The 27623-nt window shown below is 36.8% G+C and overlaps 1 protein-coding gene across 1 annotated transcript in view; it reads left to right on the forward strand.

Moving 5' to 3' along the window:
- The window catches only part of LOC140157962 (proteasomal ATPase-associated factor 1-like), a 98341-nt gene extending 81637 nt beyond the window's left edge, over positions 1 to 16704 (forward strand). The window contains exon 9 of the mRNA XM_072181209.1: positions 16456 to 16704. Coding sequence (XP_072037310.1) covers positions 16456 to 16607 — 152 coding nt within the window. The 3' untranslated portion in view covers positions 16608 to 16704. The remainder of the gene's footprint in view (positions 1 to 16455) is intronic.
- The last annotated feature ends 10919 nt before the right edge of the window (positions 16705 to 27623 follow it).

Consider the following 27623-nt stretch of genomic DNA (forward strand, 5'->3'; position numbering starts at 1 on the left):
AGACGATGGAGGATGGGTGGTGAAAGATGTAGAGAAGAAAAATGAAGGAGGAGAGAAAGGTACTGGATTGTATGAAGGAATAATTGCAAGGGGTGGAGACGATGGAGGAAGGGTGGTGAAAGATGTAGAGAAGAAAAATGAAGGAGGAGAGAATAAAGGTACTGGATTGTATGAAGGAATAATTGCAAGGGGTGGAGACGAATGAGGATGGAGGATGGGTGGTGAAAGATGTAGAAGAAAAAATGAAGGAGGAGAGAATAAAGGTACTGGATTGTATGAAGGAATAATTGCAAGGGGTGGAGACGAATGAGGATGGAGGATGGGTGGTGAAAGATGTAGAGAAGAAAAATGAAGGAGGAGAGAATAAAGGTACTGGATTGTATGAAGGAATAATTGCAAGGGGTGGAGATGAATGAGGATGGAGGATGGGTGGTGAAAGATGTAGAGAAGAAAAATGAAGGAGGAGAGAATAAAGGTACTGGATTGTATGAAGGAATAATTGCAAGGGGTGGAGACGATGGAGGATGGAGGATGGGTGGTGAAAGATGTAGAGAAGAAAAATGAAGGAGGAGAGAATAAAGGTACTGGATTGTATGAAGGAATAATTGCAAGGGGTGGAGACGAATGAGGATGGAGGATGGGTGGTGAAAGATGTGGAGAAGAAGAGGAAGGAGGAGAGAAAAATGGTACTGGATTGCATGAAGGAATAATTGCAAGGGGTGGAGAGGTGGGGATGGAAGATAGGTGGTAAAAGATGTGGAGAAGAAAAATGAAAGAGAGGAGAATGAAGGTAAAAAAAAAGCGCAGTGAATTATAGTGCGCTACGCACAGGCACAACGCCTAAACGTTGATCCACAAGCCTGAGCACACTTTACAGGTTGTAGACTATGCCATAGTCTATTTTTGATAAATAAAAGCATGTTATTAATGTTAATCATGATGAAAGCATTCAGTTGAACTCGAAATTATACTGATATTTATTACATCAAAATATATACTAGTATAAAATTGTTATGAAAAAGTTTATATAATTATATTAGTGACAGTAAAAATAAAGTGTAGTTATATTATTGAATGCAACATATCATAATGTCGTAAATGTATTGGCACTTCACTGAACAATTCTGATTTTAAAATCTGCCAGTTTATTAATCGCGAAATTCCAGGTTAAAAATAGACAATGGACTTTAAATTTTAAACGGGATTTTGAGCGGGCAAAGTCCCTAACACTCACACTGTCAATCATAATTGTTTATCAATCAAATTTAACCACAAGCTAATACAATACGCGCTCATGCACTACTGACGCGTTCATGCAATTACACAACACAATAATGGCATACTTGTGTACCATGTAGTTATTAATGGTAATGATAGGTACCCGGAGGATTTAAACCATAACGAGATCTGGGCGACCAATCACAAGCCAGATCCATTTAAAGATGCATTACATCATGGCCAATTTTAGTAGGCCAGATTTCGACAATCTCATCCATAGAAGCTCATAGACAGCCGTGTTAAGCATTCTGACCACAATCCAAAGTCAGTAGTCCACTTGGGGAGCTAACAAACAGAGGGTGTAGGGTGACTGAAAAGATCAGATGTGAAAATCTATCAATTGTGCACACATTAATTAAATCAGAGTTTTAAGCTTAAATACAATATCCAGAGTATATGCAGAATGGGCAAGTGGACTACAGGGTAGTCTATACAGGTTGTCGCTGACCACTACGGCCCACATCATTCCATAAACCATTTAACAACTATTCAGGAACTTTGCTGCTTCAAGAGCGCACACCCTAGACATTCCACAAATAGCCATCGCAACCAGGATCAGCTCCCCGAGTTTCGTACGGGTTACAACGAGACAAGGTACTACTACATGTACTAATGTGTTATCTACTGAAGATAACAACTGCATGTATTTATGTGTTATCCACTGAAGATAGCAACTACATGTACTAATATAATGTGTTATCTACTGAAGATAGAAACTACATTTACTAATGTGCTATCTACTGAAGATACATTGTAGCAACTACATGTACTAATTTGTTATCTACTGAAGATAGCATTTACATGTACTAATGTGTTTTCTACTGTTCCTGCCCAAAAACATATATCCATTGCCCCTTGTTAATAAACAATTGCAAAGGTATCCCTTTATATAAATTAACAGTACAAAAAAACACAGGGCAGCCTTATGATATAGGCCTATATCCCAATTGGCACCTGGACTCCTCAAATAGACATTGAGCGATGCCATGCATGTCATGTAGCAGTTTTGTTGGTCGGGTCCATCATTTGCAGCCAACTCCAAGTTGAATTAGATTTAATTGAACTCGAGAACTAGTTTAATAGGAGGGCGGAAAAAAGTGCTGATTGCATGAAGGAATTATTGGGAGAGATGAAGACGAATGAGTATGGAGGATGGGTGGTGAATGATGTTAAGAAGAAAAATGAAAGAGGAGAGAAAAACTGGATTGTGTGAAGGATGATGGAGGATGGGTGGTGAAAGATGTGGAGAAGAAAAATGAAAGAGGGGAGAATAAAGGTACTACTTCATGTACTAATGTGTTATCTACTGAAGATAGCAACATCTACTAATGTGTTATCTACTGAAGATAGCAACATCTACTAATGTGTTATCTACTGAAGATAGCAACATCTACTAATGTGTTATCTACTGAAGATAGCAACATCTACTAATGTGTTATCTACTGAAGATAGCAACATCTACTAATGTGTTATCTACTGAAGATAGCAACATCTACTAATGTGTTATCTACTGAAGATAGCAACATCTACTAATGTGTTATCTACTGAAGATAGCAACATCTACTAATGTGTTATCTACTGAAGATAGCAACATCTACTAATGTGTTATCTACTGAAGATAGCAACATCTACTAATGTGTTATCTACTGAAGATAGCAACATCTACTAATGTGTTATCTACTGAAGATAGCAACATCTACTAATGTGTTATCTACTGAAGATAGCAACATCTACTAATGTGTTATCTACTGAAGATAGCAACATCTACTAATGTGTTATCTACTGAAGATAGCAACATCTACTAATGTGTTATCTACTGAAGATAGCAACATCTACTAATGTGTTATCTACTGAAGATAGCAACATCTACTAATGTGTTATCTACTGAAGATAGCAACATCTACTAATGTGTTATCTACTGAAGATAGCAACATCTACTAATGTGTTATCTACTGAAGATAGCAACATCTACTAATGTGTTATCTACTGAAGATAGCAACATCTACTAATGTGTTATCTACTGAAGATAGCAACATCTACTAATGTGTTATCTACTGAAGATAGCAACATCTACTAATGTGTTATCTACTGAAGATAGCAACATCTACTAATGTGTTATCTACTGAAGATAGCAACATCTACTAATGTGTTATCTACTGAAGATAGCAATAACATTTACTAATGTGTTATCTACTGAAGATAGCAACTACATGTACTAATATGCTATCTACTGAAGATAGCAACTATATGTACTAATGTGTTATCAACTGAAGATAGCAACTACATGTACTAATGTGCTATCTACTGAAGATAGCAACTACATGTATTAATGTGTTATCAACTGAAGATAGCAACTACATGTACTAATGTGTTATCTACTAACGATATCAACTACATGTGCTAATGTGCTATCTACTGAAGATAGCAACTACATGTACTAATGTGCTATCTACTGAAGATAGCAACTATATGTACTAATGTGCTATCTACCAAAGATAGCAACTGTGTGTACTAATGTGCTATCTACTGAAGATAGCAACTACATGTACTAATGTGTTATCTACTAAAGATAGTAATAACATGTACTAATGTGCTATCTACTGAGGATAGCAACTACATGTACTAATGTTTATCTACTGAAGATAGCAACTACATGTACTAATGTGTTATCTACTGAAGATAGCAACTACATGTACTAATGTGTTATTTACTGAAGATAGAAACTACATGTGGTCATGTTTTTTATACTGGGACCCTAAAAAAGTTGGTGCTGTCACATTTTGCTCAATCATTTTGTCTACTTATTCCTATATTTTTGCTAAAATTCATCATGAACAAATGGTTTTGGTCTTATTTTGAAGATAAATTATTAATACTAATGAATTAATAACAAATATAAATTAACAAATGTATTAATTAATTACAACAGCTTAATTAAGTTAATTAGTCAGGGGTGGTGCCGGAAGTGGAGGAGCCAGGCGGAGGAGCTCTGTGTAATTCCAATGGGAAGTTGATGTTCATTAATAAAATGTATGCACTTTGTTGCCTAGTAGAAGTAAAAATGCATTTGCATAATGTTAATCTTATTTTTTAACTTTCTATAACTATAATTGCCTAGTTAATCTTAATAAACTTAGTAATTAAGGATTTAACAAGCTTTTAATGAATGCAGTGGAATGTGGGTCATACAATAGGCTACAATGGGCTTTAATTTTGCATGCATGCATATGAAATAAATTTCAATATTGTTTTATCTTTGAAATATAAAATAAATCTTCTCAAAGGAGATTATTACAGTCAAAGAATTTAATCTGATGATCTCTGGTTATTGTTAATAGTTTATTGATGTAGGCTAATTGTGCATGTATATGCCTACATGTACATGTACGGTACCTTTGTTACTACATAATGAAAACTTTACCAAGAAAATGGACAAATACTAAGTGTGAGCCAGAGGTCTGTGGGGAGACTGTTTTCTTGACTCTGTGACCTATCCTGGTCCGCATGTATGGTGAAACATACTAGTGCGTGGGATACACTGCACAGTCAGATCTGATGACGTCACAGATTTGAGCTCAACACAGAGGCTAAGTTCGACTGGAACGCAGTTTTTCAAGCTAAAAAAACCGTACTTCTACTTATTCAATAGGAATGAGGTTTATATTATAAGCTGGAGAATTTCAATGGCATATCAATGCAGTTTACCCCAAATTTGTACGACCTTTGGTTTTCATATACCAAATTGAGATAACTGTCCGACCCAGATATTTTGAGGCCAAAGGGAAATTCTCCATTGAGAAGTTGTCAGACATGAACTGTTCTAGTTAAAAAAACCATATATTTTGTGAAGCTATGTAAATCACTTGAAGTTCATTGACTAGGTGAAAAAAGTTCTTTTCAATGGCGTTTGCCCCATGTTGATACTATGAGTAGATCCAAAGTTATGAGCTATGGAAGTAAAAACAGAGAGGGTTTGACACATGCTTTAGTGGCCGTGTAGTAGTGTGCAGAGCAGATGTCGCGAAGTTTTCATTATGATTATTCATTGTATTGATTTTTGGAACACCCTATATAGGATTTGGATATTTAAATTTGATATTATAGCAATTCTGTAAACTATTGAATATAATTTTCCAAATTTAATGGCACTTAGGGAAATTTTACATAAATTACAAAATTTAATTTACAGCTTTTTTCACACCCTGTATAACACAATGGGCTTAACAAATATAGTGCAAACTATATATTTAATGAAAGGACTAACTGTGTACATTCCAAATATCAAGTTCATTTTCCAATTTAATATACTATGTAGAAATTTTGGAGTGGTAAAGAAATTTAATTTTTTTGGTATTTTTCAATGGAATCACCCTGTATATTTTTTGGTACACCCTGTATATCCACTCAAACTTTACAGATTTGCAATCATGACAATATATGCTTTCTAAAAATGTATACTTTTACTAATTTGGGTGAAAACTTTTTGAAATATAATCAGAAATACAAAAAAGGAGTTGATTTTTGACAAATTGCAAGATGTGACACAATTGGGTCCCACCTCAAAAAACATGACCATGTACTAATGTGTTATCTACTGAAGATAGCAACTACATGTACTAACATTATTATCTACTGAAGATAGCAACTATATGTACTAATGTGCTATCTACTGACGCTAGCAACTACATGTACTAATGTGTTATATACTGAAGATAGCAACTACATGTACTAATGTGTTATCTACCGAAGATAGCAACTTCATGTACTAATGTGTTATCTACTGAATATACAGGGTGAGTCAAAAAAACTGCAATAGAGCAAAGAATCAATATTTATGTAAGAACCAAGTCGAACTTCCCCAATATTGAAATATTCTATAAATGGTACACTCAATGGCCACCTTCTGTGAAAATATGAAGTGAATCGCGACTTCCGTTTAATGAGTCCTTTTGTTGCGATACCCAATTTCGATATTTGTCCACGAGGTACCATGTATTTTGAATGAGAGCATACAGTGCACGGTAAAGACACCAGATCTGAAACTGACTTTAACTTAAATAAGGTTGATTTTTGCGTTATTTTAATTTCTGTTCAGACAAACTTTCTAACATTACTTTAAGTCCTTCATACCTCACTCAACTCCAACTCCAGTTTTTTTAATCCCAATATGTCCAACTTACTGGATATTTTGAAATTCACTCCACTTCAATTTTCGCGCATTTCATTTTGACATTAAAAAAAACGCCTACAAATCTGTATCTTTTTGATAGAGAATAAACATCTTTAAAGTAAAGGTAAAATGAAAATAACAACAAATAATGTTTCTTCTCCTTAAACAAGACCAAGGGCAATAACACTTTGAGTGCTCCATTTTATTTTAATGCCAATGAGGTTAAGAAAATGGCAGTTGTTCCAAATCTACCTTACACAGAGTGGGCTGACATTCAAATTTTAGATGTCTCTTGGACAAACATTAAAATTGGGTAGCGCTATAAAATGTGTCATAAAAACAAAATGGTAAATGCTAATTCCTTAAGGGATGGGTTTATTTGTTTGTAAATGGAGGAGAAATGGGAGGATTTTGGCATGTTTGTTGGGATTGTTTGCCTAGCAATATTGATCACAAGTACACAATTGATGGTGCATATCAAGGACCAAACTCTATAGTTTTATATTTGAGCATGATCACTTCTGTAAGGTCATGGGAAATTATGTAAATCGGCTTTTATATTTGATGTTGCATATCGGCTCACACACTTTTTTTTTTGTACCCAGTATTTCACAAAGTCCCTGTACTCTGATGACCCTATGACTTTTTGCTGGTATGTTGAGTACTTTAAACAATTAATTATAGTACTTACCTCCTACTTTAGGAACATGCATATGCCTTAATGTATGTCGACCATGTCAACAACCCGGTGTAGTTTTACATGGTTGGAAAAGTCTATTTCCTTTAAGCTATTTTGCCAATCATAATTCATAAATTGTCCAACTTTTTTGACAAAAAAAGAGTTTTGCAACTATTCCGCCAGCAAGGAAACACAAATTTATGTGTATCCAGTGCGTCCTTTACGTTTAAATAGTTCAGTTTATTGTCAAGTTGTGCCTCTATACGCCATATTTACGGAATTGATGATACGAGCTGATACGGAATTTTTGAACCCAAATTTCTTGAAATATACATTACCTTTTCAACTTCTCGCCACGAAATTGGATTCATAAGAAGGTCAAATACAAGCCTTCCATTATGGCTGGTATCATCATCTCGATTGGTGTCTTGTGTTAGTATTATTCCATATTTTGCTGGTAGAAGTTCAATGAAACCCTCCATAATTCACGACTTCTGTCACTTGAAGTATAAATCAGCCAACAGTAGGAGGAGCAACAAAACAACAGCTAAAAATCATATTCCAGCAGCATGTAAATTTTTTTTGAGTTTTTTAATGACGAGTTATTATATGGTAGAATAGGAGTTAGAGCAGAGTGAGGTCTTTGGGATATGGGGATATGTTTGAAGTCGACATGGTCGATGGTGTGTGGGTGTGTGGATGTGGGTGCTACGCGGTGTGTGAGGTGTGGGGTGGGGGGGTGTGTGTGTATTAAGGGTTGCGTGGTGAGGAGTTAGAAGTGAGAGTTAGGATTCAGAGAGTCATGGGTTAAGGTTTGGGGTTATAGGGCTAGGTTTAGGTTTAGGATTAAAGCTTAGGTTATAAGTTAGTGAAGTTTAGGGTATAGAACAAAATTACTGGGTTTTGGACTAATGACCTCAAGAATATCGGCGTGTAACCCATAACTTACCACTGTCTTGAATATTAATTAAGTTTTATCCTAATTGTGAACAAAAAGAAAGACCTTCATATTGCATGAATGTTTAATTAACTGAAACATTTAACCTCAATGACTTTAAGAAAATAATGCCACCAGTTAAGGGCAAAAATCAGGAAAATGTACATTATTTGGAAGGCATAAAGTGACGACGTTTGAACGTGAAATTTTAACGTTGATATTTCCCAAACCTTTTTTTTTTATATATTTGTGAATTTTACACGTGCCCTATGGCACCTTATTGGACTCAAGTAAAGTTGCTGTTTTTATAGAGGATAACGGATGAATTTTTATTTATTTATTTATTTATTTATTTATTTATTTATTTATTATTTATTTATTAATTTATTTATTTATTTATTTATTTATTTATTATTAATTAATTAATTAATTAATTAATTAATCTTATCATTTCGTCTTTAAATGTTATTACGTATATTATTTCATCATCTTTCAAGATTCAAATTTGACAAGAATTTCACATTATGGTGTTAAATGTTGTACATTCCTGTTATAAATAACTATCATGTGGAAGACCAGTAAATTAAGGTGAAACTGTTTCTGCTATACGTGTCTGTCTATTAGAAAATTAATAATAAATGAAATGTAAGTCCTCAACTTCGCACAGGCGCTATCACACAAAGCACACATCACTCCGAACATTTTAAGCCGAAATGATGAGGTAACCACATCCTAACACAAGCCCCCACCCATACATGCATGCATCATCATGTTACGTCTAAAAACGTGCAAAACTCTGCAAACTAACTCACAACTCCCCAATAAATGATTTCCCAAAAATGCAGATTAACGCTGTCCGGTCACCCATGTGTGTCCAAATTGCACATCTTGAATTGAGACCAAGACATGCTGTTATTTCAATTGTTATACCGTTCCGGTTGGCTTATTACCTACCATTGCCTACGAGATGCAGTTCTAAGGTGACAGAGGGACAGGTCTGCAATTCGATTCCACAACCATTCATACCTTTCATCTGTTTTATTGTATTATCGTGCGAATTGCTCCGTGGTACCTTACGGGTACCTGAATTTTATTTGAATGAAGATGACTCTGTCATGCTCGACGTCATATTGCATAATTTCTATACAGTATATGCAATAACCCAACCAGAACAGTATAACAATTGAAATAATAGGCAGTTCTAAGATAGGTTAGGGGCTGTGCAATAATTATGAGCCCTGGGGAGGGTAAAATTGGGGGGGCAAGAAATTTTTGGCGAGCGAAGGTGGGGGGGGGCAAGCAATTTTGGCCAGCCGAGAGGGGGGGGCAAGCGATTTTTGGCACACATTCATGGGGCGCCTTTTAAATAAAACGCTATAAAAAGGCTTAGGAAAACAGTACGGAAACGCTTTAATATGCAAATTTTCCTGCTCGCTAAGCCGCAACATATATCTAGACCATTTAAGGTTTGAAAATTGGGATCCCAAAAATTTGGCATGTGTAAGGGGGGGGCAAAGATTTTTTGGCGGGCCGAGAGGGGGGGGGCAAGCGATTTTTGGCAGGCCGAGAGGGGGAGGGCAGCGATTTTTGGCGGGCCGTTCGAAAATTTTACCCCCCCCGGGGGGGGAAAATAATTATTGCACAGCCCCTTAAGAAGAATATAACGTCACAATTCTGTATTATTATTCAAGGTTGTAACGTGTGTCTATGCTGTCATGTAGGCCTACCTGGCAACAGACACGCCGTACAAACAGATGAAATTTGTATAAAAGCGTGATTATGACAAAAACATTAAAAATGATACTTTGAGGTATTGTTTTTTAATATTTGTATGGCAGATCATACATACACATGTGCTGAGGTCAAAAAGGTAAAAATTTTGTTTTTGACCCCTGACTCACCTGTCATTCCAAACAACCCCTTAATATTTTCACACAAGGTCACTGATGGATATACCGTATATAAAATGATTTAAAACCTAAAAAGTTCAACTCGGTTCTTAAATAAAAATGGATTCTGTTCTCTATTGCACTTTTTTGACTCACCCTGTATCATCTACATTTACTACTGTGTTATCTACTGAAGATAGCATCTACATGTACTAAATGTATTATCAACAAACTGAAGATAGCAACTACATATGTACTAATGTGTTATCTACTGAGGATAGCAACTGTATGTACTATTGTGTTATCTACTGAAGATAGCAATAACATGTAATAATGTGCTATCTACTGAGAATAGCAACTATGTACTATTGTGTTATCTACTGAAGATAGCAACTACATGTACTAATTTGCTATCTTCTGAAGATAGCAACTACATGTACTAATGTGTTATCTACTGAAGATAGCAACTATATTTACTTATGTGCTATCTATTGAAGATATCAACTACATGTACTAATGTGTTATCTAGTGATGATAGCAACTATATGTACTAATGTGCTATCTACTGAGGATAGCAACTGTATGTACTATTGTGTTATCTACTGAAGATAGCAATAACATGTAATAATGTGCTATCTACTGAGAATAGCAACTATGTACTATTGTGTTATCTACTGAAGATAGCAACTACATGTACTAATTTGCTATCTACTGAAGATAGCAACTACATGTACTAATGTGTTATCTACTGAAGATAGCAACTATATTTACTTATGTGCTTTCTACTGAAGATATCAACTACATGTACTAATGTGTTATCTAGTGATGATAGCAACTATATGTACTAATGTGCTATCTACTGAGGATAGCAACTGTATGTACTATTGTGTTACCTACTGAAGATAGCAATAACATGTAATAATGTGCTATCTACTGAGAATAGCAACTATGTACTATTGTGTTATCTACTGAAGATAGCAACTACATGTACTAATTTGCTATCTACTGAAGATAGCAACTTCATGTACTAATGTGTTATCTACTGAAGATAGCAACTATATTTACTTATGTGCTATCTACTGAAGATAGCAACTGTATGTACTATTGTGTTATCTACTGAAGATAGCAATAACATGTAATAATGTGCTATCTACTGAGAATAGCAACTATGTACTATTGTGTTATCTACTGAAGATAGCAACTGCATGTACTAATTTGCTATCTACTGAAGATAGCAACTTCATGTACTAATGTGCTATCTACTGAAGATATCAACTACATGTACTAATGTGTTATCTAGTGATGATAGCAACTATATGTACTAATGTGCTATCTACTGAAGATAGCAACTATGTGTACTAATATGTTATCTACTGAAGATAGCAACTATGTGTACTAATGTGTTATCTACTGAAGATAGCAACTACATGTACTAATGTGCTATCTACTGAAGATATCATCTATATGTACTTGTGTGCTATCTGCTGAAGATAGCTACTGCATGAACTAATGTGTTATCTACTGAAGATAGCAACAACTATCTGCATGATCCCCCTCCCCATCACAACAAAAACCACCCCTAGAAACACCACATAAAGTGTTTTTAGGATGGTTGATCAGGTGCATAGGTTAGGTTGGATTTTTAATTCCACTGAGCAGGTTCCTTCACATTGTATTGCAAGATCAGTGTAAGCACAAAAGGCAGCTATGTTGAATACACACCATATCCATCCATTAACGGTGACATACATAATGGTGGTCTTTGTACAAGTCTATCACCTGATATGGCGATCCATCATGTGTACAAAATAGTGACCCACTTCTAGCCTTGAATCCAGGTCTCCATGTTTAATTAGACTGCAGGGGTAGATTCTAAATAGCATCTTCATCAACACATGCCTGTTTTCATAACTTTTTGTTCTGAAATTTATATGTTAGGATAAAATTAAGGGAAGGGGTATGAACATTTGGTCAGTATTTATTGTGGGACATTAGAGCACATCAGACATATCGAATTGCATTCTGAATCGAAGAATGTCATTCTGATATCAAATAATTTAGATTTTTGAAATTAGCAATGTAATACACATTTTATGGCAAATCATTAAAATTGATATTTTTGATATTTAACAGTACTCAAAGTAAACTTTATAAATCTGATGATTTATACTTAACGTATATGTAAGTGGGATCAAAAGCCGAGCGATCAATTAAAAATTTTAACCTTTCATATTGAAGATATGGATTTTTTTCCCAAAAAAAAAAAAAAATTAGGTCTTTTGGGGGAAAAATCCATATCTTCAATATGAAAGGTCAAAATTTTCAATTGATCGTCAGCTTTTCCTCCCACCTACATACACTTGAAGAATATATCATTAGATTTATAAAATTTACTTCAAGGACTGTTATATATCAAAAATTTGAAAAATATCAAATTTTTATAATTTGTCATAAAATTTGTATTATATCGTGATTTTCAAAAATGAAAATTATTTGATATCAGAAAGACATTCTTCGTATTCAGAATGCACTGACACGCCTGAGGTGCCCTCATGTCCCACAAAAAATACTGTCGAAACGCCATAAACGCTCATTCCAGATCCCTTAAGATAAGTTTAAAAATTCGGCTATTCCAGTTGAAAAACTTACACCCCTGTGGAAGAAATGGCTTTATAGCCATCCACACAGGGAGTGTGAGTTTCAAATAGGATTTATACCTAAGTGGGTGACTCCATTTGAAATTTGCACCCCCTGTGGAAGATTAAGGTCATATCTTCCACAGGGGGTGTATGTATTTTAACTGCAATAGCCCATTGACACCTGTCAAGCTGACAACTTTTGTCATTTGTCTGAAGAGATTAAAGAAATACTGTAGAAATTGTTTTTCCACTAATTTCTGTCCGTCTTTCTATTTCTTTTTTTCTTCCTTTCATTCTTTTCTTTCTTTTCTTTTTTTTTTTTTCTTTCTTTCTTTCTTTCTTTCTTTCTTTCTTTCTTTCTTTTTCCTTTCCTTTCCTTTCCTTTTCCTTCCCTTTCCTTTCCTTTCCTTTCCTTTCCTTTCCTTTCCTTTCCTTTCCTTGCCTTGCCTTGCCTTGCCTTGCCTTGCCTTGCCTTGCCTTGCCTTGCCTTTTCTTTTCTTCTTTCTTTCTTTCTTTCTTTCTTTCTTTCTTATTTTTCTTTTTCTTTTCATTTCATTTCTTTCTTGTCTTTCTCATTATTTTCATTTTTTCTTCCTTTTTTCTTTTTCTCGCTTTCTTATTTTTCTATTTTCTCATTCATTATTTCTTGTCTTTCTCATTAATTTTTTCTACCTTTTTCTTTCTCTCTTTCTTTTATTCTTTCTGGCATTTTCTTTTTCTTTCTGTTTTCTTTCTTTATTTTTTCTTTGTTTTTCTTTTTCTCGTCTCGTCGCTGCTCTACTCTGCTCTTCGATTTTCTTCGTTTCGCTTCAATTTGATCCGATTTGATTCAATTTGATTTGATTTGATTTGATTTGATTGATTGAAAATTTTTATGCAACTATTTGACATACACCCCATGATTTTTGTCAGTTTAGTGTCCCATGGAATTGTTCAGAGCAAAATTTGATGACCTTTTGGTTGTTTGACCCACAGTTCAAGTACAGTTATCAATAAAATCATAAGGGGAATTCCCCTGCCAATAGAGTCCATCTAACAGTACACACATATAAAGATCAGATCTTCTTGCTCAAGGTAATTTCCCATGCTATAATTTCTATCTATCTCCTTGAATGGTTTATTCATAAATTGGAGACCAAATTATTGAAAAATTCATGCAACAAACCTTGAAATTTGTTGAATGTTCAGGAATTATGGATATATTCAATTCCCAAGGTTGACAATCGCTGATATCACGATCCACAGCATGCTCATCTACCAGGGCACACTTCTTTAACCCCAATACATTTGTTCATTCATTGAATGACCTTTAATAATTTGGGTACAAAAACTCATACTCTGCAACTTGAGGTCAAATTTTGCACTATGATTGTTTAATTCAGGTTATTGAACTATGCCACTGGGATGAGGCCATTGTGGTCTATAGGGTATTAGGGGTTGATGACTTAGAAGCAACTGAATCCAGCCCTAGATTGATACAAATCTATCACAGAGCTGTATGTAAACCATTATTATATCCAACTATATGGAATCTATGTAGATCTGCCATAAAGTAGTGAAGTCACATGGAAATATATATATAAGCAATGGAAGGGCAAGGCAGTCGTAGGGAGTGTAGGAAATGGCAGTGGCGTGCACAGCACATTGAAAGTGGGGGGCCAGGTTGTTCAGTTCCCCCGAATGGAGTCTAAGGTGCAGGTGTAGCACATTTCCCCGAATGACCAACAAAAGTGGGGGCCTGTGCCCCCCCCCCCTTTGTGCACGCCACTGGGAAATGGCTAGTGGTGTAGCCAGGAAATAATACATGTATCAATTTTGCCAGAGGGGGTCTACTGAATGTAGTAAAAATGTTAGCAATAGCATTGGCTATTGGAAGTAGTAAGAAGATAGGAAGAACATTGTGCTGTCTTATAGTAAAAATGTTTTGCTGTCTTTTAAAGATAACAAAAGTGTTGTGCTGTCTACTGAAGATAGCAGAAGTGGGCACTGCCGACCTAAGATAGCAATAGCAAAAATGGGCGCTGCCTACCTAAGATAGCAAAAGTGATGTTGTCTTCCGAAGATATCAAAAGTGTGATGTCTATTGACGATAGCAAAAGTGTTGCACTGTCTACCGTAGTTAGCAAAAGTGTTGTGCTGTCTGCCAAAGTTGGCAAAAGTATTGTGCTGTCTACCAAAGATATCAATGGTGTTGTGCTGTCTACTGAAGATAGCAGAAGTGTTGCAATGTCTACCTATCTACGTTTTGCTGTATTCTGAAGATAGCAAAAGTGCTGTGCTGTGTACCAGAGATAGCAAAAGTATGTGCTGCCTACCAATGATATCAAAAGTTTTGTGCTGTCTACCAAAGATAGCAAGTGTTTTGCTGTGTACTGAAGATAATAAAAGTGTTTTGCTGTTTACTGAAAATTGCAATGTGTTATGCTGTCCACCAAAAATAGCAAGTGTTTTGCTATCTACTGAAGATAGCAAAAGTGCTTTACTGCCTTATAAAAATAGCAAATATGTAATTTTGTCTACTAAAGATAGCAAATGTGTTTTGCTATCTACCAAAGATAGCAAAAGTGTTGTGCACTATGCAGTCTGCCAAAAATAGCAAAAGTGTTCATTGTTCTGTACTGAAGATAGGAAAAGTTTAATGCTGTCAACTGAAGATAATAAACGTGTTGTGCAGTCTGCCAAAGATAGCAAAAGTGTTGTGCAGTCTACCAAAGATAGCAAAAGTATACATTGTGCTGTCTACTGAAGATAGAAAAAGTATTGTGCAATCTACTGAAGATACCAAGAGCATTGTACTGAACATAATGGGAGTACTCTGTTGTCTGCTAAAGCTGATGATAGCAATATTGTGTATTGTGCTTTCTTTAAAAGATTTTGTAGAGATAGGCCTGATGTTGTGTATTGATTAGATGGTGTGAGCAATTATGTGGTAAAAAGAGATAATCACCATTGGCAGCATGCACTGTCCTATGGGGCACTGTTTTTGCTTGTCATATCAAAACTGTTGGAACAATACAATTCAAAATTTGGAGATGGATTATTTTAGTAGTAGGCCACAATGAGATAGAAAATAATAGTTATGATTTACACAGCTGTATTACAGATGTGTCTAAACCGTCATTGTCTAGAGCATATTCATTATCATGATGGACCACAATAGCCTCATCCCAATGGCATAGTCCAATAACCTCAATTACATAATCATAGTGCAAAATTTGACCTCGAGTTGCAGAGTATGAGTTTTTGTACCCAAATTTTCAAAGGTCATTGGATGAATGTACAAATGTATTGGGGTTTAAGAACTGTGCCCTGATAGATGAGTATGTTGTGGATCCTAGTGAGATGTGTGTAAACCGTCATTGTCTAGAGCTTATTCATTCTATAGTTTGCATTGTACCCATCATTTTGAATGAAAAATATTTGTTTTTTGTGTGTAATATAATCGGCCCATCTGTATGGAAAGCCTGTTTGAGTAGTTTTAGAAAAGTACATTATTCCCATTAGTACTCTGCTCTACATGGTTCATGTAATGGGCTAGTCTAGGTGAAATACATCCACCCCCTGTGGAAGACAAGATCTATAATCTCCCACACAAGGGGTGTACATTTCAAATGGAATCACCCATTTATGTTCACACTGTCAAAATTCAAAAAGTATGTGATAACCAATTTATTCCTTAACCATATAATTATGTTTAGTTTGGGCATTTAAGTACCCTGAAAAATTAAGTTTCCGACGATACTTTTTTTCAGGGACACCTTGTACAAAAAGCTGCAATGTCATGCAACCCTATACATAATAATAATGCACCAACTCTCCTCTAATCAGAAAAAAATTTGTATTTTTATTTCCCCGTTCTGCAGGTGACGGCTCCTGCTGCTACTTCAACCCCACCACTGGTTACCTGGAGGAATTCACTGGGTCCGACTGCGATGCCATCTACTCCGTTGGTTACCATGGCAACCACTTGTACACGGCCTGCAGGGACCACATTGTCCGCAAGTACCAGATCTGACTCCAAGGACATTTCTGTTGACCGTTCGTCGCCCCGTCGTAGTAATATATTACGAGGTTCAAAATCTCCGCGAGCATCCAACTCCGAGATGAAATATGTGGAAGTGTCATTGCTAATATTGTCACATTAAGGCGAGTCGGATGGCAGGGAGCCATATTTTTCCAGTTTTTCGCCACTTACCGTATTTCATCAAATAAATGCCCCCGGGGGCGTTACATTTTCCAAACAGGGGGCGTTTATTCAAGGTCAATTTTAGAACGATAATTCCCGTTAAAATCATTAGGTAAACTTAAAACTCACGCTAAAATGACGAACTATGAACTAGAAACACTGACTTCTGGTTCACTTCTGGGTTTCCAATCCAGATTTTCACCAAAAAGTGATGCTATTATCGACCATGTGTGCAACTTGGTAAGCTTACTACACAAGATAGCATGGAAATATCGGCATTTTTGAAACATCTTGGTTGAAAAAAGTGGTGGGGGGGCATTTATTTGAGGGGGGCGACTATTTGACGAAATACAGTAACTAACAAAAGGAAGCCAATAAATATATTTATATTTCCATAGGTCTTGTGGTTCTTAAGTTAAAGCTTAAAATATACCAAGACAAAATGTCTGGTGTTTCCCCTCTTTCTCAAGAAAAAATCATGGACATGGGGCAGAAGTGACACCCCTTTATATCAAGCCATAGGATTTCCTTTCACTATGGACCACAATGGCCTCATCCCAATGGCATAGTTCAATAACCTCAATTAAAAGCACTCATAGTGCAAAATTTGACCTCAAGTTGCAGAGTATGAGTTTTTGTACCCAGATTTTCTAAGGTCATTCAGTGAATGTACAAATGTATTGGGGTTAAAGAACTGTGCCCTGATAGATGAACATGTTGTGGATCCTAGTGTTTATAGAACCCATATCTTTCTTCTTGAGTGTCATCTTTACTTGACTGAATATTTGAGCACAAAAACTACTACGTCGGTTTCCCTTCCGACTCGCCTCCAGCATGTTCGAATAACCTTGTCTTTTTCAAAATCTGTTAGAAAATAGCAATTCAAGATACAATACACTAGGATTTACAAGATGCTCATCTACCAGTGGCACAGTTCTTTAACCCCAATACATTTGTACATTTATTGAATGACCTTTGAAAATTTGGGTACAAAAACTCATACTCTGCAACTTGAGGTCAAATTTTGCACTATGATTGTTAAATTGAGGTTATTGAACTATGTCATTGGGATGAGGCCATTGTGGTTCATAGTGATAATCAGGTACAAACCAGGATATGGATATCAGGGACAATTGCATGGACTAATCTTCATCTTACTGGCTGTGTTTAGAAATTTAAAAATCATTGAACACTTGCAACCTGTTGATTAAAATGTTAAAGCATTGCTTACAATTTGAGCATGTTTGAAAAGCCATATTGTTTGTCATTGATTATTTGTGTGTATATTTTTTACAACAGGGGTACTACACCCCTGCCCAATTTTGTGCCTATTTTTGCATTTTTCTCAAAAATTATAGCGCATTGGTGACAAGTAAGATATGTATATTATAGGGGCAAGGACTACAACTACTGCAATGGAAATATTTCATTTCGGCACAGACAGCAGTTGTGGAGTTGCAGTCAAAAATGAGGGAAAACCAGTATTTTATCAATAAATCAATAACTACTTGCCCTGAGTTGTTGAATTTTCAAAACAGTAGTTGTACTTGTAGTCCTTGCCCCTACAACATACATATCTTACTTGTCGCCAATGCGCTATAATTTTTGAGAAAAATGCAAAAATAGGCACAAAATTGGCCAGGGGTGTAGTACCCTCTTAATAGTATCAATATTCAATATGTTACCTGTGATGCAAATTGATGATGTAACTTAACCCCTGCTGTGTTTCTTACAGCGTTCCTGATTGGTTCAATAAGCGATTTATTCATCTGAGTGACCAATTGAAATACAGCTTCTGAATATTTAAGTTCAATCCTCTTCAGCCCTATCACCATTGTTACCATGTTGCTGATTGGCTCAATAAATTATGATAGTCTTCGTGGAACCAATCAGCAGATAGTACTCAAGGAGTTAAGGCACCCTGTCACTAGGATCCACAATATGCTCCTCTACCAGGGGCACAGTTCTTTATGCCCATTATATTTGTACACTTATTGAATGACCTTTGAAGATTTGGGTACAAGAACTCATACTCTGCAACTTGCGGTTAAATTTTGCACTATGATTTTTTTAAATAAGGTTACTGAACTATGCCATTGGGATGAGGCCATTGTGGTCCATAATGCTGCATGTCTCCTTGTAGGTCAGTGGCCGGACAAATCGTTATGATACCCTTTGAACAAACCCAGAGCCATTAATGTTAGGTTATAAAACATGCAAAGTGTACGATCATGAACTTGTCATGAATAGCTGGCTTGAAATATAAATTGCTGAATAGGCTTTAATACACTTGTCAGGGTATGAACTAGTGTGGACGATGGACAGCGGTCATGAGCCTGGTCATTAATGGCTTTGGACAGCGGTCATGAGCTGGTCAGTACTGGCTTAAAATATATCATTCATGAAATGTACCCAGTGATGTTTAAAGGGTATAAAATATACAAGGTGGTTATTAAAGAAGTGATTCCCTCAAAGGCATATTGAGGTGTTCCATTTAAAATTCATACACCCTGTATGGAAGACATGACCTTAATCTCCCACACAGGGGGTGTAGATTTCAAATGGAGTCATCCATTCAGGTAACTTCAGGTAACCCCATTTGAAATTCATACTCCCTATGTGGGAGATTAAGGTCATGTCTTCCACAGGGGGGTGTGGATTTCAACTGGAATATCTCATTTGAAATGTATAGCAGGGGCAGAGGTGAGGTGGGTTTGGTGCTTCCCCTAAATCTGCCAACATCATGCAAAATCATTCATCCCTTTTCAGTCAATTTTAGCATTACCACCTTTCTTACAGAGCTCCTGATTGGTTAATTACATGATATAATCATCTGAGTAACCAATGAAAGCAAATAGAGCTTTTTAGAACTTTTATCGCCTTCAGGCCTGACTATTTCTGATTGGCTCAATAAACAATATTTAAAAAAAAAAGCGCAGTGATTTATAGTGTGCTACGCATAGGCATAACACCTAGACGTTGATCCACAAGCCTCAGCACACCTTACAGGTTGTCGCTGACCACTACGGGCCCACATCATTCCATAAATCATTCAGGGACTTTGCTGCTTCAAGAGCGCACACCCTAGACATTCCACAAATAACCTTCGCAACCAGGATCAGCTCCCCGAGTTTTGTACAGGTTACAACGAGACAAATTAGTAGTAAGTTCCTTATCCAGGGGAATTTCAAGCTAACTCAATTTTTTCCACGAGAGCGTACTAGGCACCACCAGGGTTCGAACCCGCAACCTTTCGCACCATAGTCGAACGCCTTATCGATTGAGCTAACATGACTACTTATTTTTTAAATCCAAACCTAGGACTACATAAATGTCTGTCACCCTTTCGTTTGACAAAGGTTTGAGCTGAGATTTTGTTTGATTGGTTTTGATTTAGAATAGTGCTGATAAACAGCTCAACTTCTGACATAACTTACTATGATAATTTCATATCCAAAACATGATTATATTACAAACATGACACTGCCAATACTAGCTAGGCCTCTGATCACTGTCATGCATCTCAACAATACCTTGAGTTGTGTACAAAAGTCAGCATAACCTTCACACTTGCAAACCACAAGATATATTTCAAAAGTTGAAAATGTCACAAGTGATGTCATCTTGAACCTCACAGAGACAGGTATATGATAAACAGCTCAACTTCTGACATAACTTACTATGACAATTTCATATCAAAATGTTCAAGTGGTACATTTCAACAATACCTTGAGTTGTATGCAAAAAGCCAGGATAACCTTCACACTTGCAAACCACAAGATATATTTCAAAAGTTGAAAATGTCACAAGTGATGTCATCTTAAACCTCACAGAGACAGGTATATGAGACAAATTTTTCAAATGTCATGGCTGTTTAATGTCTGAATGTCATCCATAATTAGGCTATTCCAGTTGAAATCCATACACCCCCTCTGGAAGACATAACCTTAATCATGCACACAGGGGGTGTAGATTTCAAATGGAGTCACCCATTCAGGTAACCCTATTTGAAATTCACACTCCCTGTGTGGGAGATTAAGGTGATGTCATTCATAGGGGTGTAGGGATTTTAACTGGAATAGCCTAACTGACAAGTACTTTGGAAGGTATAGGGTTAAAGTGACAAGGACTCTGTAGTTGATGTAAAAACATTGTCTCAAAGATCCACAACATGCTCATCTATCAGGGGCACAGTTCTTTAACCCCAATGCATTTGTACATTCATTGAATGACCTTTGAAAATTTGGGGACAAAAACTCGTACTCTGCAACTTGAGGTAAAAGTTTGCGCTATGAGTGTTTAATTGAGGTTATTGGACTATGCCATTGGGATGAGGCTATTGTGGTCCATAGTGAAAACATAGTTACTTTTGAGATGGTTTAGATTGATTTGAAGAGTTTAGAAGCAATGTAAGGCTAATAAAAGTTGATCCCCAGTTTCCCGTTACATAGTTTTTCATGACTGGGTAGGTGACTGTTTCATTATTCATTATTCATTATTTTCAAACTTTAGTTATCGGTGCAAAGTTAATTACGGAATGCTATGTTTTGAGGCCCAAATAAAATAATAAAGTATAGTTAGTAATGACCATGCTTCACTTCAAAACAAATTTTAATTAAGCACATCTTCTTTGGAATCTTCAAATTAACCTAAAGGTTGTGCAACATATGAAAGCACCAGAAGTCCATGATAGTCTTTGGAGAACCACTTTTCCATATAAATACACGGTGTCTGTGTGTTCTATTGCACACTACTTTTTACAAACCAAACTTACTCTCCACTAGCACATCTTTGGAAGCAATATTTATACGGAAATTAGTTTGTCTACTTGCACAAACTGGAGGTTGCTGGTAAAAATCATCACAGGGTGCATGTGTTAATAATAAAACAACCATGCAAGAAATTGACAAATAAATCATTTTATTTATAAGTTTATTTTATTAAATACATAAATATTTGTAAGAAAAGCAGAATAAATTTGACTTCAAATTTTGTTTATTTTATTTATTTTGATGTTGTCTATATATAGCGCTACATAGTGCACGTAGAAATGCTTTCATATTTGTTCATACGCTGGTTCCCTGAACTTGGCTGCCTCTCTTTGTGTTCGGTCTATCCATTTAGTGGTAGGAGAAACTTAGATGCAGGGAATTCCTAGTCTCCAGTAAATGCGCCCTACGATATCGCCATTTTACCACGTAGTTTAACCCAGCGTTTGCAAAGACTATTCGGGCCGGTCAGGGTCGGCGTAAAAGTGCTTAAAATACGTGTCGGACGTGAAAGATGACATTAAAACTATCCTTTTGTTCTTAAAAACTTGAAAAATGTGAAATAATGAAATAATGGAAAATAATGAAATATTTGATCGGCATTTTTTTCTGACCGGAGTCGGGTAACGGGAAACTGGGAGTCAACTTTCATTAGCCTAATAAATCCAAAAGTTGCCTTGTGTGGTTTTTATTAACATTTTGATAGTATTTGATACTTTTGAAATTGCTTGTAATTAAGGAATATTCACTAATTTAGGGAATATTGTATTAGAAGGGCAGGCAGAGTCAGCACAAAATTTGATTTTCTGTGCCATTTTTTTTCATCCACCATAGTGCCTTAAATTTTCCAAATCAATGAAAACTGTATATTAATGTTCGAGAGTCATTCAATGAATGTACAAATGTATTGGGATTAAAGAACTGTGCCCTGATAGATGAGCATGTTGTGGATCCTAGTGTATGCAATACAACATAATACAATATGAGAAAGCATTTATGAAGCCTCTATGGTCTGATTTCTTGAAGCTTGGCTAGTGGTCAAGCTTCCTAAGCCAGCAGACTAGCCCTACCAATGTTGATCCATTTATTGATTTATCTTTCTGGGTAATGTACAATGTGAAATTGTAAGGACTGGTATATATGAGTTTGACTAATTGGGCTTAAGCCTGGTGGCTTAAGAAGCCTGACCACTATTTATGCTTCGAGAAAACCAGCCCTATACCACTTACAAAACACTGGGGAACTTCACACATGCATGCGCAAGGCCATAGCAAGGTTGCAAAATGTGGGGACGGCCATCACAAAGGTGGGGCCCATCACAAATGTGGGGCGGTTCATCAAGACCGTATCTAGGATCCACGCCTATGGAAGGCTATTCCAACATAACTATAGCGTATGTGACTTTGGTGGATGCGGGCTTGAATCAAGACTCATGGGTTTTTAATAATTATCTGAGAAATTTGAGTAGGCCTACATCTGTCACGTGGCAGCCATTTTGCATACAAGTTTTCTTTTAAAGTGGGACATTTGACATTTAATATCCATATACATAATTAACAGGTTCCTTGGAAGCATGGGTTAAAGTTACAAGGACTGTATATAGCATTGTAAGTAAATATAAAAATGAAAATCCCTAAAGTAGATTATTTTGCATAAAGGTTAAAGCAACAGCTACGCATAAATATTACATCTAGTTTTGAGATGTTGTTTGTTTCTGGCTGGGATTCTGAACAACATGTTATTGTAAAAGTGCAAATTTTCACCAAATCGGCTATTCCAGAAATTAATGGCACCCCCCCCCCCTAAAGAAGACATGTGAATTTGTACCATAAATTTTTGGGAATTCCCAGAACAAAATTTTATCTTTTTCTTGTGAATTCCCATGTCTTCTTTAGGGTTGTGAGAATAATGGCCATTTTTTGGGGGGGGGGAATTCCCAGAGCAAAAAATGGTGAAATTTTTTGGGAATCCTGTGTCTTCTTTAGGGGGTGTGCCTTTAATTTCTGGAATAGCCCAATATAACAATGCATGAATATTTTGTGTATAGGTCAATGTAAGGGAACTTGCTGAATAATGGCTTGTGCCCTGCCCTCCCCCCATCAGGCATGGTACCCCCAATCATAGATGGTGCCCCTCCCCCCATTGGATGACTCACACTCTGCCACTGTGGGCTAGGGTTAGGGTGAAATGGTTAGGAGTAGAGCCTGTGTTATAGACGAATCTGACAAGCCACATTCCTACACCTCACTGGCGGCCATAGCTGGGGGCCAGCCATCCATATTACGCGATGCCAGTATCATAGGCATGCAGCGTTTACCGCTCTCGTGATGCGGCGCAAGTGCTACTCGCTCCGATGCGCTCGCGATAGTGGGCGTCTTGCAATCCAAACGAACTAAGCTAGTTTGGCACAGATGGCCCCCAGCTATGGCCGACTTAATCCTGACCATCACTTGGCTCGTCGGATTCGCCTATAGGTTGGGGATAGTTTAGGGTTAGGTAAGGGTTTATAACCAAGTTTTGGGGTTTTCAGACTGATTGCCCTTCGGACCATTGACCTGTTACTGATTAGAAAGGGTATTCCCTGTGACTTCCATCCAAACAAAGTGGTGGCCCTGGGAAATACCCTCTTCATACCCTATATACAGAGTGGAAGTTCCTGAGTTTTACTGCATGGTGTTCAGTCGAGATTGGTACTTGTATAGGAAGTCATACAAGGTTGTTGAATGGTTGCAATTGTAACCTTGTTGTGATACGTTATTTCCTTATCATATACGATGATTGTCATTATCGGTTCCTAATTTGTAGAATATTGAAACCATGAAGATTGGATGTAGCTGCCACAAAAGAAATTCAAGAGGAAAAGTAACTTTCAATGGACCAATTTGATATAAAATTGGATCGATTGAGCCCATATTTAGTGGTCGAGCTATGATTTATAAACTATTGGACGAGACATACAATACGAGGAGGTATCAAAAAGTTTTAGAAATCGCCCAGAAGTGAAAGAGCTATGTCAATGAAATTTTGTCAGTGCAATCACTGGTCCTTATGTACACTATTGTGCAAAAATGGTCTCATAAGTATGTTTCCTTTTTTTTTCAGGAGCTAGATGTCACTACCTGCCTATGTAACCGCATAACCATCAAAATGGAGAAAATTGAGGCATGCAGCATGATTAAGTTCCATTTTAAGGGTTACAGTGCCCAGAAAATCTGTGATGAAATAAAAATTCCTTTTCCAAAAAGCGACAGTGACATATCACAATCACCACCGAAGATAACTTTCATTTCATCATCAATTTTCTAGGCACTGCAACCCTTCAAAAGCAGGATCTTAATAATGCTGCTTGCCTCAATTATCTCAATCTTGCAGTTTATGTGCAGTAACTGGGGCAGCAGGTTATTGGCATCTAGTGCCACCTGTAAAAAAAAGTAAACGTACCTATGAGACCATTTTTGGACCATAATGTACATAAGGACCAGTGATTGCACTGACAAAATTTCATTGATATAGCTCTTTCACTTCTGGCGATTTCTAAAACTTTTTGATACCCCCTCGTATGCGTACATCCATATCAAAACGATGCACTTGTCAGCTGCTACATATGTCTTATTTCATATAATAGCTAGGAATAAATACCAGACTCATCTCAAGTGGAGGTCACTTCAAATCATTCCAAATAGTCACATGTTCTCTGTATTCCTAAACCATTCCTAAAACTATTTTTTACAGAACAATTTCTTGACCAAAAATCATTTTTGGCTAAAAGTCACATTTTTAACCAAACACTCATAGCCAAACACTATACCTACATCCCAAGTTTGATATAAAATTGGATAACTTTTTCACCCAATACAAATTTTAGTGGTCTTGCTATGAGTTCTAAAATTTTGGACTCGTCTACGTCTCGTCTAGATGCATCTCGTCCAATATTTTAAAACTCATAGTTCGGCCAATAAATTTGTATATTGCCAATCCAATTTTATATCAAACTTAGGATATAGGTAGTGTTTGCGGCAACTATAGCAATTGGTTATTGAAATATGACAGCACTGTTGGAACCAAGGGGTTACATAATTTATACCAGGTAGAAGGAGGGAAATAGATTAATAACACATTTCACACCTGCCAAACACAAGTCACCCAATTTTGAAAACTGGACATTGAATGTACACTCTCATGAATATTGATTGGCAACATTTTCCTATATGTCCAGTAGCGGTGCCAGGAATTTTTTCGAGGGGGCATTAGGGGGCAAAGTGAATTTCGGGGGGGCACAATCCACAAACTTTGCGCAAAAGTGCCGTAAAAAGTGGAAATTTTCGTATTTTTGGGTTTTTATTGGGGGGGGGGCAAGAGTTCTGACTGGGGTGCATCCCCCATGGCACCGCCACTGAATATGTCAGCGCTCTGATCGGAAACAATAGATGAATAGATGCTGCAGTCCATTGGTTGGAACTGGTATTATTGGCATCTGGCAGCTATTCTGAAAATCCTAGTTTTTATTACAGCATTCCATTGTCAGCTTCAATGGAAGGTAGCCATGGTCATGGTAGAAGTAGTGTTAAGATATTGCAAAGTTTAAAGGGTCATTGTGTCTGGATGACCACTGATAGGCCTACTGATCAGAACTCGAGGTCTCAACTAAGGTGACTAGGCCTAAAATTAGTTTTGCTTTTGTTTGTTTCCAAACCCCACCCATCCCTAAAATAGATACAGAGAAAAATATATCATTGTGGAAATTATTGGACTTGCGCAATGGTTACTGCAATGGGGAATAAAGTGCAAAAGAATTCAAGGCTGTCCAAAACACCACCCATCCTTTAATAGATACAGAGAAAAAGATATGTCATTGTGGAAATTATTGGACTTGCGCAATCATTGTTACTGCAATGGGGAAGCAAGTGCAAAAGTAGGCTGTTGGACCCGGAGATATAATTTAGCATCCGGCAGCTATTTTAGAAAATCCTAGTATTCCAGCTCTTAATTTCAGGTTCAATGTAATAGTAGCATAATAACGAAGTTGAAATGGTCATTTTGTCTGGAGCACCAATGATACTGGTTGGGTGTGAACTCATGGTCTCAACTAGAGTGACTAGGCCTATTATACTATAACAGTTTTGTTTTGTTTCCAAACCCCACCCATCCCTAAAATAGGTAAGGGAATTATTGGACTTGCATAGTGGTGGTTACTGCAATGGGGAATAAAGTTCAAAAGAAAGCAAGCTGTTAACCCGGAGATATGATTTAGCATCCGGCAGCTATTTTTAGAAAATCTTAGTATTCCAGCTTTCAATGGAAGTTGTTCAAGGTAATAGATAATAATACTGGGTAGATAATAACAAAGTTGATATGGTCATTGTGTGAGGATGACCACTGATATTGGTACTAGTTGGGTATGAGCTCAAAGTCTCAACAATAATACAAAAATGTTTTTAAAATGTTATTAACATTTTTAATTTCAAACCAGTCTGATTACCCCTTTACAACCACGATGTGATGGACTGTCTTAAGACAAAAAGGTGAACGAGTATTAAGTAAGTGACATATACATTCTTGTTAGGGGCTGTGCAATAATTATGAGCCCTGGGGAGGGTAAAATTGGGGGGGCAAGAAATTTTGGCGAGCCGAAGGGGGGAAGCAATTTTGGCAAACCAAGAGGGGGGGGAAAGCGATTTTTTGCACACATTCTTGGGGCGCCTTTTAAATAAAACGCTCTAAAAAGGCTTAGGAAAACCGTATGGAAACACTTAAATATGCAAATTTTCCTGTTCGCTGTGCTCACAACATGTATATATTAAAGTTTGCAAATTGGGATCCCAAAAGTTTGGCATGTGCAAGCGGGGGCAAAGTTTTTTTGGCGGGCCGAGAGGGGGGGCAAGCGATTTTTGGCGGGCCAACAGGGGGGGCAAGCAATTTTGGCGAGCCATTTGGGAATTTTACCCCCCTCCCTGGGGCTCATAATTATTGCACAGCCCCTAAGTGGACCTCATCATGCTTGTGGTCTAGCAAAATACTAATCATCCACAACTGACTTTACATTTTGAGCTAACAGCTATGCTTGCCATTGAAGGTT

Source organism: Amphiura filiformis, chromosome 7 (assembly GCF_039555335.1).
Source record: "Amphiura filiformis chromosome 7, Afil_fr2py, whole genome shotgun sequence".
In the NCBI taxonomy this organism is placed as follows: domain Eukaryota; kingdom Metazoa; phylum Echinodermata; class Ophiuroidea; order Amphilepidida; family Amphiuridae; genus Amphiura; species Amphiura filiformis.